This window comes from Sminthopsis crassicaudata, chromosome 2 (assembly GCF_048593235.1).
Source record: "Sminthopsis crassicaudata isolate SCR6 chromosome 2, ASM4859323v1, whole genome shotgun sequence".
Taxonomy (NCBI): Eukaryota; Metazoa; Chordata; class Mammalia; order Dasyuromorphia; family Dasyuridae; genus Sminthopsis; species Sminthopsis crassicaudata.
This window is the reverse complement of record NC_133618.1, coordinates 208,198,432-208,214,827: the sequence shown is the minus strand read 5'-3', so window position 1 is coordinate 208,214,827 and position 16,396 is coordinate 208,198,432. Positions and strand designations below refer to the sequence as shown.

Here is a 16,396-nt window from a genome sequence, read left to right as displayed (position 1 = left end):
GAATCTCATTGAATGTCTTTAGGACAATGATCCTTTGAAAATAAAAAGTCAGAGAATTATTCTAGAATTTTTCTCCAGGTAAAGAAACCCAGAATCATATTCAGATCAATATTACATTTTTTTCTTTTTATTCCTCCTAATGTTATCCCTGGAGCTTTAATTTCTACTTTTTATCTGTTCCTTAAATAATGGTCAAATCCTCCCCACTGTCCTTTCTCTTCTGTCCCTCTCTGGGGCTGGTAAACATAACTGGGATTAATCATGCTCAGTTTTGCTTTCACTTCTCATCAAAATCTGCTTCTTTTTTGCACTCAATCTTGAAGCCTTTCTGTCTTCTCCAGTCTTATTAGCAGGCAGTATAATAAAGCGGAACTAAACCTGAGTTCAAAGCCTTCCTCGGGTGCCTTCTGTGTGACTGGGGGTGAGTCATGTAACCTGCTTAGACCTCAGTGTTCTCATGTAGAATGAGGGGGTTGGGTTAAATGGCTTTTGCACTTCCCTTTGCTTCTCTGATTCTGTGCCTTATAAGCTTTTTTTGCCTCCTTGTATCTCCCAATCTTATTTCTCCAGCCTCCTTTACTACCCTAGCTCAAACTTTTCTCCTCTTTCCCTGAGTGGTTGGAAAGGCATCCCCAGCAGAGGCTTAGTCTGACCCGCCACTTTTGTTGCTCTAGGAAGTTCCCAAGGGACAGGATAAAGATGACATGGTGGGCCGGCCCATCCCCCACCTTTCTGCTGCCATGCAGGCCTCAGGGGAAGCTGTGTACTGTGATGACATCCCCCTTTATTCCAACGAACTTTGCCTTCGATTAGTCACCAGCACCAAGGCTCATGCCAAAATCAAGTGAGTTATAGCATCAGATGTAATAGAATGAAATGACCCTTGGACCTAGAAGTTAGGAATTAGATGAATTTTTTCTAGGACTGACCACCAAATATCTTATTGTTATATGGACCCAATTTTAGATGTAAGATTGCTGGAGAACTCTAAAGACCAGTTGAGGTTTCAATTCATATTTGTGTGTTCACAAAGAAGCACCCTGCACAACCTAAAAGGCATCGGATATTTGTTAATTGATTGATTGATCTCCATTTCTCACCATTCAGTTCTCTTTCCAAACTTAGGGAAAACTAAAAAAAATCTTGGCAAGCACTTTCAGAAGGATGATGACACAAAGTTATGTGATGCATTATTTGTGTTGGATCCTAGAAGCCTAGACTAATTGGCTGAAATTATTTAAACAATATAGGAGACTATGGGGACAGTTTGTCGATGCCATCTCAGGCATTTTTCTCTTTTGTCAAATAACATCTAAATGGAGGTGTGGATGAAAAAACAGAAACACTTTTTACATCTTCTCATTTCTCCATGTAGGAGGTGGTCAAAAGGACCAGAGAATTTCTGTAGGTTGGTGGGATCTGGCTCTCCTCCCATAGTATTCTGGACCATTTGAGGTCCAAACATTGTAACTTTAGTGATATTAGAGAAAAACACAAATGCAATAGAAAATGGGTTAGCATTTTTTTCCCTGACACACAGTTGTGTCAGGAGTACAATGTCTAGCAAAGTCTTCTGCATGTTTGGGGAAACAATAATAGTAACTTAATTTTATGTAGCTTTTCTTAAAGCATTTTCCAAAGTATAGCAATTATGATGATGCTTTAAGAAAGGCAGTGAAGGTATTGTTATCTCAGTTTTATGGATGAGCTGATTGAGCCTTAAAGAGAGAATGGGACAGGTCACATAGTTCATAAGTGACAGAACTAAATCTTCCAATTCCAACTCTGCAAACTTTTTAACACACTCTGTTGTGTTTGTGATTTTCTATTCCCTTGATATCTGGGTAGAGGTGAGGGGATGTAATCATACTGATCTAGTAATTATGTTTGAAAAAATACAGAGTAAAGGATTTTAGACAAAAACAAGTATTGAAATGAAAGAAAACAGTGATTAAATTCATTGCGTAATATTTCCCCTTTTTATTTTATCCGTGGAGACGAGACCCAACTGAGTGACAAAGCTTGCTCTAACTTCCTTGCCTTCTCAATCATGATGCTCATTTTTTTAGATCTGTAGATACTTCAGAAGCTCAGAAAGTCCCTGGATTTGTTTGTTTTCTCTCAGCTGATGATATTCCTGGGAGTAATGAAACTGGATTATTTAATGATGAAACTGTCTTTGCTAAGCATAAGGTATGACTTCAGTCTTTGTCATGTCTTCTCAAATGTTCATGTTTCCACATTTTCCATAGGTGGATGAATAGCCAACATTCCTTTGATTGATATGCCACCAGAAAGCAGGAATTATGTGTAGGGCTACCTTAATTATACTTCTACTCTCATTGGTTTATTATTGGTTTGTTATGGTGCTTATAATTACACTTTAGTTTCTAGAGACAGCAATGATGTTTAAAATTGTATATTTACTGTTCTAAGTTTCTCTTTTTAGAACAGGAACCATCATCTAAGTGCTAATAATGATGATGCAAATGTTCATATGGGCTATTTGTATCCATCCTGTGGCAGGGCATAATGAGCTTATATTAATCTGATGACCAGCCACAGTTGGACACACTATAACTTGACTCTAACAAATGATATTATTTTGGTCCTTTTTGGCCAGTTGAGGTTTCAATTCATATTTGTGTGTTCACAAAGAAGCACCCTGCACAACCTAAAGGGCATCGGATATTTGTTAATTGATTGATTGATCTCCATTTCTAACCATTCAGTTCTCTTTCCAAGCTTAGGGAAAACTAAAAAAAATCTTGGCAAGCACTTTCAGAAGGATGATGACACAAAGTTATGTGATGAATTATTTGTGTTGGATCCTAGAAGCCTAGACTAATTGGCTGAAATTATTTAAACAATATAGGAGACTATGGGGACACTTTGTCAATGCCATCTCAGGCATGATGATAAAACTATTAAGAGTAGACATTTATATAGTGCATTAAGACTTGTAAAGTGCTTTATAAATATGATAATTTTATCTTATCACAAATACACTAATTACTTGGAAATTAATAAAATTGTAAGTCAACATTAACACAATTTATGGAAATATATATTCTAGTGACTTCAACTATGCAGAGCTTCACCTTTGCAGAAAATAAAAAAAGCTATCTGAATACCCAAATTAAAAATTGCTCAGACAACTTTCAAAGATATGTATATACATATACACACATATATATGTACATATATATACTCTTATCATTTTAATATGCAAGAAACATTATTTACTGCATATAAAATGTAGTATTAACAGAAAATAGATTTTTAGAGGAAGAAAAGGAACAAGTATTAAGCTGGACTACTATGTGTATGTTAAGTGTTTTTCACTGTTACCTCATTTGATCATAATAACTCTGAGATATAGGTGCTATTATTAAACCCATTTTACAGATGAAGAATCAGGTAGTCAACAATTAAATGACTTCTTGGGGTTAAATCTGAGATCAGATTTGAACTGTGGTCTATATAACTGAGCCACCTAACTGCCTCTGCTATCAGGGACACAAAGATAACTCTAACAATAATCTTTGGCATTTATATGGTGCTTTAAAGGCTAATAAGATTCAATTATCTGGAAATTTCAGTTCTGTAGAATACCTTTTCCCTCAATGATAATCACTTAAAAAACATTACTGTATTATAATGGAATATCATAGTAATAATATTAGTGCCAGTATAATAAAAGATTAGATTAGAAAGACAAACTCATCACAAATAGAACAAACCTTTTTGAAGAGGACCAAAATGACTTCACTATGTTAGAGTCGAGTTACAGGGTGACTGTGGCTGATCTTTGTTCTTTAATCTAATGAAACAATATTTAGAAAGGCCAAGGTCACCCACTCCATTCCAGGCTATCACTAGTAGTCTTGCCAATGGATTTTGATGACTGGATGAGAGAGTCAGATTGACAATTTTGTGCAGCTCTGCCTCCCTCCCATTTTATTCATTCTTGAATCAAGACCTCATCCTTGAGATGTCATTGGTTTTCTTCAAGAATAAAGCATGAACAACAACGATTTGTAAATAACTGAGTCAAAATATGTAAAGTAGGTGCTATGTATGCTTATTCTTTCTTTTCTCTTTCTCTCTGAGTTATAGGGACTAACTAGACATGATTTCATTGATATAGGGATCTCCCAGGCAGGTGATAAAACTCCTAAGAATACATGTCAGGACTTTCTCTGCTATAGTCTCAGAGAGCTGTCTAGAGTACTGAAAGCTTGGATATTTAGGCTCCCGTGACCTAGCTCCCAGCTGGGGAAGGGAGACTCTCTCTTCTCTGTGCTGCTCAGCCCCTCTATCTTTGATAGAGACAGTGGCTTAGGGAAGGCAGCGAGAGGATAGAAAGTTCAACTAATGGCTAGTAAAGTTGTTGATTCACTGAGATCATCTAGATTTAACAGCATTGTTCTTTGTTCCTAGGTCACTTGTGTGGGACACATCATTGGGGCTGTGGTCACAGATACCCCAGAACATGCACAGAGAGCAGCTCAAGCTGTTAAAATTACCTATGAGGAACTGCCAGCCATTATCACAATTGAGGTGACTGCCGCTGGACCATGGTCTTCTTATCTCTACCCTGGCACTCTCCCTCCCCCTGCCAAAACCCTCCTTTATCACAAACTACCCTCAGCTCTGACCGTATCCTTGTAGAGTTATTCTTTGTCCTTGAAATACAGATATTAAACACAGACCTTCCAACATGTTGTATAGCTTATTTAGAAGACAATTCTTGAATTTTCTTGACTTTTATGGTCACATACCTCCCCACCATCACCTATCTACTGATTGCATCCAAATGAACTTGGGGGGAAAAAAACAACCATCAATTCCAAGTCAGAAACACCCCCCCTCTTCTCTCTTCTTTGTCTTTTGTTAACTCCCTGAAGATTTAGGTATTATGCCTTATTTTTTGTCATTCAGGATGCAATAAAAAACAATTCCTTCTATGGTTCAGAGATCAAGATTGAGAAAGGAGACCTGAAAAAAGGTTTTGCTGAAGCTGATAATATTGTTTCAGGTACAGTCATCTAATTTTTCCCTTCATGGTGCTTAGAGAGGATTGGGTAGCCACTCTCATTTGGGAAGAAAGTAAATGACAGTTTGGCATAAAGAATTTTCTGTTATTTCTAAATATCACAGTTTATAGTTAGACTAGAGATAGTCAATTATTCTAATACCCTAATTACAAAACTCTAATACTAATACTAATTACAAAAAAGATGAAGAAACCAAAGGAGAATTTGGGGAGAGAAGGGAATTAAACATTTATGAAGTGTCTCATATGATAAGAACTTTGCTAAACATTTTATATAATTTCTTTTTTCCCTTGAAGCTACTTTCTGAGGTATTTGCTACTGTAATCCCCATTTTACAATTGAGGAAACTGAAGCAGGCAAAGATTAAGTGGCATGTTCAGGGTCACATAGATATTAAATCCTTGAGGTTTTCCTGACTTCAGGTCCAGTCCTTTATGCACCCTACCACCTTGTTGCCTCTATATTTACTAAATATTAGATTTTTGTTCCAAATAAGATGATTTGTAATTTCCAGAATCTTGGGGTATTTTGATTCCATGGTATCATTAAATTGCTTTAATCTTGATTTATAACCAAAAAGGATGTTTTTTTAAAACCTCAAGATTTAATAATTATTAATATATTAGCTAGCATTCACAAAGAGTTTTATAAGTATTATCTATTTTATTTTCATGATAATTCTGAGAGATAGGTGTTGTTATTATCTTTATTTTATAGATGAGGAAACTGAGGCAGACACAAAGTTAACTGGCTTGTCCAGAATTTATAAAACTGTTATCTGAGGCTGGATTTGAACTTGTCTTCCTCATTCTATAAATAGTGCTCTGTCCATTGTACCATTTAGCTTTCTCTAAAAGCACTTAGGCTAGATTGGTTTATCAAGAAAGCTAACATCTCACGCTTCACTAAGAAAAGCATGGTGTCCCCCCAAAAAGGCAATGATAATTCTGCCAATCAACCATATTTGGAAGGATTTATTTATTTAATTTACATACAATGTATTTATATAAGCATATGTCAAATTTATTTATAAATTAGATATGCTAACTGTGTACAAATATTAGGTCATCATATGAAAAAGGAATTATTCTTTCTGTTTTTGAAAGTTTTAGTTTGAGTTTATTATATTTTTAAAAGGCAACCAAGTGATATATAATAGAGCTGTATTTTTATGTATAAATCCCTCTGATGTATATGAAAATATACAATATGTAGTTTTAATATGTCCATTTTATTTGGTCTTGGTTAAAGTTAGAATAAAAATAAATAATTTCTTTAAAAAAGATTCATTGGTTTTACAGGACAAAATTAGAGATAATAGGTAAAAGTTCAAAGAGACAGACATCAGTGTTAGCTATTGTTATTATCACTAGTTTAATGAGCCTTTAAAAAAGTAAATATAGAGGCAGCTAGATGGTGCAATAGATGGCCTAGAGTCAGGTGGACCTGAATTAATCCAAGCTGCCTAGGAAGGAAGGAAGGAAGGAAGGAAGGAAGGAAGGAAGGAAGGAAGGAAGGAAGGAAGGAAGGAAGGAAGGAATGGAGGAAGGGAGGGAAGGAGGGAGGGAGGGAGAGAGGGAGGCAATATGATTTCTCTGGCTTCACCTATTTCAGAGGGATAGATTAGAGGACAGGAAGACCTTAAAAGGTTCAATCTGACCTCATATACTTACTAATTATTTGAATCTGGAAAAATATTTAAGATTTCTCAATCCAGTTTTTTTCATGAATAAAATGGGGAAAATCCACAAAGATTTTGTGAGACTCAAATGAGATAATATCTGTAAATTTTTGGCAATCTTAAAGCAGTATAGAAATGTGAGCCACTGTTAATGTTAATGCTGAAGGCCTGATGGTACTTTGTGCCTGCTTTCTTATGCATTCACTAACCATGTGTTTAGTGACATATTCTAGAATCTCTCTTCCTTTTAAAGCCTCATACATGCTATGGGTTAATTTGATATTCATTACCCTATCTTGGCATATATTACAGTGAGTTACTGTTTTTAGAATGAGGAAGATTTTCATTGTGTTAAAAACTAAATCTCTCCTAATGCAATTGGAGTCTATTTTTTCCAACTAATAGCCAATAAATTTTATAACATTTTTTACTTCTTTGAAGAGCAGTTCACATAATCTTGTTGGATCTTCCCAATAGGCCTAAAATGTAAGTAGAAGATTATTATACTCATTCCACAGATTTGCTTAAGTTCACACATTGGGTTTATAGTAATCCTGAAAACAGAACATAAGATTCTTTACACTTGGGCAATGCTACTTACTTTTCATAGTCTCGTGGCATCATCGTATAGTGGGAAGAACACAAATTCAGGAACACAAGATTCTGGATTCAAATTCTACTTATGATAGTTTTTCAAAACATTTTGCTTCTCTGGGTCTCGATTTTTCATATGTAAGATGAAGGAATTGAATTAGGTGGACTCTGAGGTCCCTGTTACAGTAGTCTTATGTTCCTACTGTTTTCTAGATCTCTTATACATTACTAAATATGGATTAGTTTTCTCTTTTTAAAAGCTCTATAACCTCCTAAGCTCTATAACCTCCTTATTAAAAAAAAAAAAAGTCACCTTTGTATGTCATAGGACTGCTGGATTTTACAATTAAAGGGAATTTTCCTTCTTTGTTAAAGATAAGGAAAAAAATAAAAGATTTAGAAAGGGGAAATATTTGAGCCAATTATTGTCAGAACAAGGAGTAGAATTCAGGTCATTTAACTAATAGCATTTAATCATTTTTGTTGATTTCCTTTTGTCTTTTCCAGAATTGTACAATAATCTTACAATAGCAAAGACCTCATTTGTCATCACTGATTGCAGTATACACATTCCTCTTAATTTATTAAATTATCATTTAAATTAGTCCATTTTCCATCAAATTGTAAAATTGATTTTCTTAAAGAGAAAGCCTGACCATGTTACCTACATATTCAGTCAACTTCAGTGACTTGTGCAGTGTGCTAGTGCATATTTAACAGCCATCTTTTTTTAGAAAAAAAACAAAACAAAACAAAAAAACCAAACTATATGCACTTTCAACACACTTTCAAATTTAATCTGCATTAATAGTTTTTCTATCACTTTATTAAGTCTATGCAAGAATAAAATAATAAATCAAGTCCTGACTTGTAGCATTTGCTGGTTTCTTAGGTGTATTAAATGCTCACAGTGAAAATTAAATAATTGTTTCTTTGATTAGACTATGAGATCCTTGAAAGGAGGGACTACTTTTAATCTCTTTATATTCCTTAACCCTTTACCTTGACTTTATTACTGTTTCATTTTCTTAATTCCCAGTCTACTATGAATCTGAGATCTTTTTCTGATTTCTTAGTTTGTACATAGTTTCCCCTTACATAGGATTTTATTCTCCCTTGCACTACTAACATTTAGCTTTCTGTGGCCTTTTCAGGAGAGCTGTATATTGGTGGGCAGGAACACTTCTACTTAGAGACTCACTGCACCATTGCTGTCCCAAAAGGTGAAGCAGGAGAGATGGAGCTCTTTGTGTCCACTCAGAACACAATGAAGACTCAGGTAACCAACTAAGGAGTTAATGGATAAGGAAAGGGAATTTGACAAATATGCAAAATGCTGAGATTCCTATTTGCAGAGAAACTGTTGAGAGGCAACACTGAATTAAAAATAGAGAAACATCAATTTAGATCTGAAAAAGAGGGGGCCATCAAATCCCCTCCTCTTCATTTTACAGAAGAGGAAAGTAAAACAGGGACAAATGGTGAAATGACTTGCCATGGGTCACACAACTGGTAAGTGTCTATTTGTTATGGGACTTGAATGTATGATGGTGAGGCAAGTAATTTGGAGAAGGGCTTATTGTTCAAGGTCAAAGTCAAGGTTAAGTATTGGTCAGAGTAAATACCCTTTAAAGTCCCTATACGGTCTGATATTTTGTGACCTGCTTCGTTCAGGTGAATGGTAACCTTGTTGAGGCTAGATGGGATGGTGAATGCCTAGGGTTATACTGACAAATGTTTAACTGTCTCTCCCCACCCTCAGAAAAAATGTATATACAACATACTTTTAAATTTAATTTGCATTTTTAATATTTTGTTCATCACTTTTCATCACTTTTCATCACAATCAACAAAACAATAAACCAAGCCCTGATGTGTAGCTTTTGAGAATTTCTATGGTGTAAATGAGAATTGAACAGCTGCTAAAAACTAGTTTCAACATAGCCTTGTCTTGCCTGTAGTCTCCGTCTATAGTCCTTGCCAATAAGAGAGGAAAAGACTGATAGATCGTTTGAGTTGTTCTGAGCAGCTTGCTCAGGTGTTGGCTCAGAGTTCACCACCAATATAGGAGTGAAGGGAGGGGAACTAGACTGCCTAGGAGAAGTGAACCAGTGAGGGGTATAAATAGAACAGTTCAGAGTTTCCACACCGATTAGCAAATGGAGTTAGGTTCATAAGTGACTATTGCACTTTCAGCCTGAGCAAGATCAAGATAGTCAGTCAGAAAGAGAGACAGAGACACCGAAAAGGAAGGAAAGAAAGGGGAAAAAAGGAAAAAAGAAAGAAAGGAAGAAAGGAGGGAAAGCAGAAAACTAATATACTGGACAAAAAATGAGTAGAGTGTAATTTGGGACAATGGGGAACACTATAGCAATGAAAGCCATGATGTAGTAGCAAAAACAGTTTTATTAAAGCCATAGAAAACATAAATGAGGCATAAATATTTATTCTTCTAATAGCAGGGAGGAACATTCCCTCCCTTTCCTCTCCCATTAACATTGCTGAGGGTGCTCCCAGCATCATGAGTTAGTTAACCTGGTAGAAGTCTCCCTGAGTTAGGCCAGAATAATACTTTCTAAATGAAATTATATTCTTTTTCTGAGATGGAGCTTAACAACTGGGTCTTATACAATAGATGTCACTAATTTAATCTTGGCTGTTATACAATGATGATGTTCAGCTGTACTTCAGTTGTATTCAACTCTTCACTTAGGTTTTTCTTAACAAAGATGCTGGAGTGGTTTGCCATTTTCTTCTCCAGTTTATTTTACAGATGAGGAAACTGAGGCAATTATGGTTAAGTGACTTGCCAAGAGTCATGCAACTAGGAAGTGTGTGGGACCATATTTGAACTCAGGAAAAGAGGTTTCTTGACCCCAGCCCCAGAACTTTATCCATTGTATTACCTAGTTTCCCAGTGAGTTGTATAATATATAAGGAGAAATAAAGATATTTTAATGTCTAAATTCAGTCAGAGGTCACTACTGAAAACATGATCCATCTTTTTTTTTTTTTTACATAAATAAACTCTTCTGTGGAATTCCTCATCTGCTCTAGTAGGATTATTGTGTGTCATATTAATATGGAGTTAGTATTCCCCTGTGTCTTGCTAGAATCTATTGACATCCCATTAGGCACAAAACAGCCTAAATTTGGTCTATTGCACTAAAACCAGGTACAGTGCCAGATGTTGAATTGAATTGAATTGAATAATTGAACTAGACTTCAGTTATAGATATATAGTGGCTTTTTGCTTGCGAATTAATAGGTTGTTGTCACCAGAACTGGCTACATTTGGGATCTGAGTCTATTAGAACTGATTTAAACCTAAACAAAATGCTAGATGATACTGAAGCACAGCCTCATTTTCTTTCTAGAGTTTTGTTGCCAAAGTTTTGGGTGTCCCAACAAATCGCATTGTAGTTCGAGTGAAGAGAATGGGAGGAGGTTTTGGAGGGAAGGAGACCCGGAGCACAGTATTGTCTACAGCAGTTGCTTTGGCTGCATACAAGTAAGTTCCAAAGCCAAAGGGTTAGATTTGGGGGCAGGGAGGGAAGGATGCTTCCTGTTGCTGAAGCTAGTTTCCTTGGAAGAGGTTGTTACATCTGTAAAGGTAATGGTCTCTCTCCCAGGACTGGCCGCCCTGTACGTTGCATGCTGGATCGAGATGAAGACATGTTGATAACTGGTGGGAGACACCCATTTATGGCCAGATATAAGGTATCAAATTTAAAGGGAAAAAGTCAGGTATAGCTACACTGTCTAGTAACATAATTAGAAGACAGAAGTTCAAAGATATATGGGCTACATTGTATGAATGGGATCAGATTTCTTAAGTTTTCCCCATATGTGTAAGGAAGCATGGCATTCCATAAATCAGAACTGTAACTAGGATTTCAGACTTTAGAGAAAACATCACAAAACATATCCATGGTGAGCCACAAGAAATACGTCTTCACTTTAACTTTTTAAGAAAAATTCACTTGATGGGAAGAGTTCTCTGGATAGTATTGTTTGGTTGAAGAGGACAGAGATGAAGCCTCTTTGATATCATTGTATTGACAGGGAATTAATAAGGACATGATAGAAAGGCAATGCTATTTGATAGTTTCCTTTTCTAATTTATTATTATTGCTGATTAATTGCTAAGCTGAATTGTTTCTATAATGCTAAAACAAATGCTAGTAGACTCTCTAAATTTTAGTGTCCTAATTATAAGCTTGGATCACCCTGCCCTGGTTATGTTCTGGTAGATATAACATTGGATTAGGAATCAGGTAATCTTATTTTCAATCCTTCCTTTTTCACTATTTACTTTAATCCAATTCAGCAAACTTTATTAGAAGCCTATTATGTGCCAAACACCATGCCAAATTCTGAGAATACAAAGGCAAAATTGAATCAGTCCCTGCTATGAAGCTGCTTGTATGCTAAGCACATATCATACTTTTGTATAATAACTACCTCAGAGATAATAACTACCTCAGAAAACTGTTGTGAGGATCAAATCCTAAAATTGGTATGATGTGCTTTAAAAAGGATAGAACATTGCATGAAGGAGAAGTTTAATTGTGACTACTTGATGGCTGAATACCATGAAGAAAGTTCATGGTATTATATCAATTCCAATATATCCTGCCATTGCCATCCCTGTTTATCCATGTTTGTATGCTTAGAAAAGCATTTGGATATTTTCCTGGATGTTTCAGATAGACAGAATTGAGTTAGTTGAGTGTATTTTTCATTTTTTAGTAAATTGAATTTGACATCCTCACTCCTGGTGTACCAAAGCCTTTTGTGAAGCACTAAGTCATACCTTGCCCTCCTTCCCTTCTCCTCCCTTATCTCTTCTTCTCTCTTCTTTCATTATACTTCTTTCTTTTTTAGTTCAACATCTTTCTGCTCTGTCACTTTTCCTTTTTAACCCCTTGCATGAAAACCAGAAAATAATTCATTTACATCCAATAAGCATTTGATTAAATACCTACTGTAACTGTGCTGAGTGTTGAAGATGTAAAAAAAATACCAAAATCAAAAACAGTCTAAAAAACAGTCTTGGAGTGATGGATTATGAAATCAAGGTTAGTTTCCTCCCAAACTCTGGTTGTCCTTTAAAAAAAAGGCTATTAACTTCATTGTATTATATCCTTGGTATATTGTTTCCTCTGTGTTTCTCCTGTAAGACCAAAGAGAGGGGAGGCAAAGGGATGTATAAAGAGAAGAGATATTGGAAAAGTACCTTGGCTTAAGAAATCTGTTTTGTGATTAGGTTGGCTTCATGAAGACTGGGAAGATTGTGGCCCTTGAAGTTGAACACTACAGCAATGCAGGAAATACTTTAGATCTCTCTGAGAGTGTAAGTAAGATGCAGCCTCACCATCTTCTCCAACCCCTCTTCTCCTTTCCTCTTATCTGAAAGTTTAACAGTGCTTCTGAGCATAAGTATAGAGATGCATCTCCCATGCTACACAGCTTGAATTATCTTTATCTTTGACCTGAAATAAATTACTTGGGGTATGACCATATAAGAAAATAGTATCAACTGTTAAATGAACTCAGCTTCTCAGAGGAAAGATTCCCTGAGGGAAATCACCTACTTTTATTGAATTGACTTAATTTGGGGGTTCATTTGATGCTGTTCTTAACAGTGCCTGAATTATACCATGAATAGATCATGAGTAAGCAGAGAAACTATAGATTTGGCAGGAAAATTCAAGAATTAGTCAAAAGCCCTTAGGTCAATGGGTGAATGGATAAGTGAAGGAAGCAGAATTGGGGGACTAATTGAGACCAAAAATATTGGGCAATTTTTTAAAGATGTAGTATGAGCATAAATAAGATGACATAACTCTCAGCTTAAGTCCTACTACAATGCCGCCATTCGAATATGCAAAAAGAATTTGAAAACTATCTCAAGAGAACACAAGCTCTAACAAGTCTTCAGGAGCTGGAAAGGTTTTAAATATGAATCTCGACAGACTGCATGCCTGTTGTTTGGAGACTAGCCTAGTTAAGTTCAATTTACCAGGCTGCCAACAGGCTGATTTTTTTTTAGTCATACCTCTCATATGTCATCTACTAAGTTTGGTGGTGAAGTGGTCAGGAAATACAAAATTCAAATCTTACTTCAGGCACTTACTAACTGTGTAACCTGGGCAAATCACCTCAGTTTGTAAAATGTAAAATGAGGAGATTGGATTTGACAGCATCTGAGATTGCTTTGAGTTCTAAATCTATGGTCTTATATATCCCATGACCAGTAAATTCAAGATTCTTGATGAAATTAGGATTTCCCATATTTAAAGCTGGGACATTTGAACAGGACAAATCTTTGGAAACAGCCAATGAAAGTAATGGATTATGTCTTTCTTTTTGCATCTTTTCCTCAGATCATGGAGAGGGCTTTATTTCATATGGACAACTGCTATAAGATTCCCAACATCCGGGGTACTGGCCGACTATGCAAGACCAACTTGCCTTCCAATACAGCCTTCAGGGGTTTTGGGGGGCCCCAAGGCATGCTCATTGCTGAGTACTGGATGAGTGAAGTTGCCCTCACCTGTAAACTTCCACCAGAGGAAGTAAGAATCAAGATTATTGTTGCTGGTTAAAATATTGCATTGCTCTGCTCAGGATCCATTAATTATCTCCAGGAGCAGTGTTAGATGGAAATCTCCATCTAGATGAATATATCACCACCCACAAGCTCTCTTTCTCTGTTTGGGTAGGTTCGAAGGATGAACATGTACAAGGAAGGAGACCTGACTCACTTTAACCAGAAGCTGGAAGGGTTCACTGTGCCCAGGTGCTGGGATGAATGCATGGCAAGCTCACAGTATCATGCAAGAAGGAAAGAGGTTGAGAAATTTAACAAGTAAGACCTGGGAAAGAAAGAATAGGAAACTAAGAACTTTCTACATAGAGGAGTTAGGGTGGGGAAAGGGCAGTGACTGATAATCTTGCATTTCTGTCTTGATCATCTTTTAATATGAATTTTTAAACTATAATAGATATTTATTAAGCATATTATAGACATATGTCAATATACCAAAAACCTGGGGGAGATACAATGACTAAATGAATCCATGTGGTGGCCCAGAAAATATATAGTCACAGTCCTTAAGGAACTTACAGTCTAAAAAGGAAGTTAAAACGTATATACAAAAAAGTTCAAGATTCACTTGGGTGTGGGGCAGCTAGGTGATGCAATAGATAGAGAACTAGCCCTGAAGTCAGGAGGACTTGAGTTCCAATGTGGTCTCAGACACTTAACACTTCCTAGCTGTGTGACGCTGGGCAAGTCATTTAACCCCAATTGCCTCAGCAAAAAAATTTTTAAAAAATAAAAAAGATTCACATGGGCAAATGAGGTCTTTGGAAAAATGTCACTCTTTTTTTCTAGGGAGAATTGTTGGAAGAAGAGAGGTTTGAGTATAATTCCTACCAAATTTGGAATCAGCTTCACAGTTTCCTTTCTGAATCAGGTAATTAAGTGCTTATCTCTTTAATTTCCACTTGACTGTGATCCCTGCATTTTTATTGTTTAGAAGCTGTTCCAGGAATGATATCTATTTTTGTTGGTTGGTGGTTGAATTCACTGGAGAGAACAGCCAGGAGTTGCTTAGGTTTTTATGATATATATATATATATATATATATATATATATATATATATATAGTTAAGTAGCTGGGGTTTATGGGTTTTAGCACATCTTTCTCAGCTGGGTTTGCCATGACCATTCATAAAGTATCTGTCATGGCTATGGCATTATGTGAGGTACCGATGATACCATGATGAACATTGTAAGTAAGGAATAATAGGAAATATAACAAAGGAGATGAAGGATCCAGACTAAGGAACTCTAAGAAATATAAGGGAGCAGAGTTCTGTTTTATCTGATGGGAAAAAGAGATGGCTTCCCAAATTATGGAACCCCTGAATTAAAGCTTGAAAGCATAGAAGATTTTCAACAGGTATAAATATGAAGGATGTAGTAGGATAATATGATTAAATAGGCAATGCAAATGTTTAAAGGCAAAAGGGACAAAATTGGGGAATGCCTAGTGGTGTACATTGGTGGAAAGTTAGATGATATGAAAGGGAAAAGAGTGAAATAAGTCTGGAAAGGTAGGTTAAAAGCCAGATTTTCAAGGTTTATCCTATACCTGAAGGGGAACAAGTAAATATTTTTGAGATGGAGAGTGAGTAGGTCTTTCCTATGCATTAAGGAAGATTATTTTGGTAGTTGTGTGAAAGAGTTGAGAGGGCAAATACTGGAAGGAGGGAGATCAGTTAAGAATTTATCACATAGTCCAACAGAAAGTTGATGAGATCCCCAACTAGGATGATGGCAGTGTATGTGGAAAGGAAGGGATAAATGTGAGATGTTGGGGAGAAGTGCCAAGATTTGGAAATTTATTGGATATAGAGACTGAAGATTAAATTTTGAATTCGAGGGATTTGGAGAATATTGACAATAGTTGGGAAGTTTGCAGGCAGGAAAGCTTGAGGCAGGGATGAGGAGAGTAGATGAATTCAGTCTGAGATTTTCTGATTTTGAGGTTCCAGCAGGATTTCAAGAAAGAAATGTATGGTAGGATGTTAGAGTTGCTGAAATGGAGCTCCTCTTGGCTAAGTGGTCATCTGTAGTAACTGAAGCCATTCAGGAAAAATGAGACTATTAAGGGAGAGAATATAAACAGAGAAGAAAAGAAGGTCCAGGATATAGTATTTAACTTTCTGGTGCTTATGGTGGTCTCCAGAAAGTCCTTTATTGGGCACTGCTACCCGGTCTAAGACTAAAGAAACCTCGAAACTGAAGAGGTCCCATGTGGTGGTCCTGATGTGGTCTCATCTCCCTCCCACAGGCTGGAGCTTTGATACATGTGTACACAGATGGTTCCGTTCTTCTTACCCATGGTGGTACTGAGATGGGGCAAGGCCTTCACACCAAGATGATTCAAGTAAGCAGCCTAAATGAGCACAACAATAACTTTATGGGAAATACTTTGTGGGAATAATCCTCTCAGCACAAGGAGTTTCCTCTAGAAAGGCAATATGG

At 36.3% G+C, this 16,396-nt stretch overlaps 1 protein-coding gene across 1 annotated transcript in view; it reads left to right on the top strand.

Moving 5' to 3' along the window:
- The window catches only part of XDH (xanthine dehydrogenase), a 66,525-nt gene that overhangs the window by 35,409 nt on the left and 14,720 nt on the right, over positions 1–16,396 (top strand). Inside the window, exons 17-28 of the mRNA XM_074288129.1 lie at positions 675–844; positions 2,070–2,193; positions 4,444–4,563; positions 4,945–5,041; positions 8,490–8,614; positions 10,713–10,846; positions 10,968–11,055; positions 12,605–12,691; positions 13,725–13,916; positions 14,064–14,209; positions 14,738–14,819; positions 16,203–16,298. Of these exons, the coding sequence (XP_074144230.1) occupies positions 675–844; positions 2,070–2,193; positions 4,444–4,563; positions 4,945–5,041; positions 8,490–8,614; positions 10,713–10,846; positions 10,968–11,055; positions 12,605–12,691; positions 13,725–13,916; positions 14,064–14,209; positions 14,738–14,819; positions 16,203–16,298 (1,461 nt within the window). The remainder of the gene's footprint in view (positions 1–674; positions 845–2,069; positions 2,194–4,443; positions 4,564–4,944; positions 5,042–8,489; positions 8,615–10,712; positions 10,847–10,967; positions 11,056–12,604; positions 12,692–13,724; positions 13,917–14,063; positions 14,210–14,737; positions 14,820–16,202; positions 16,299–16,396) is intronic.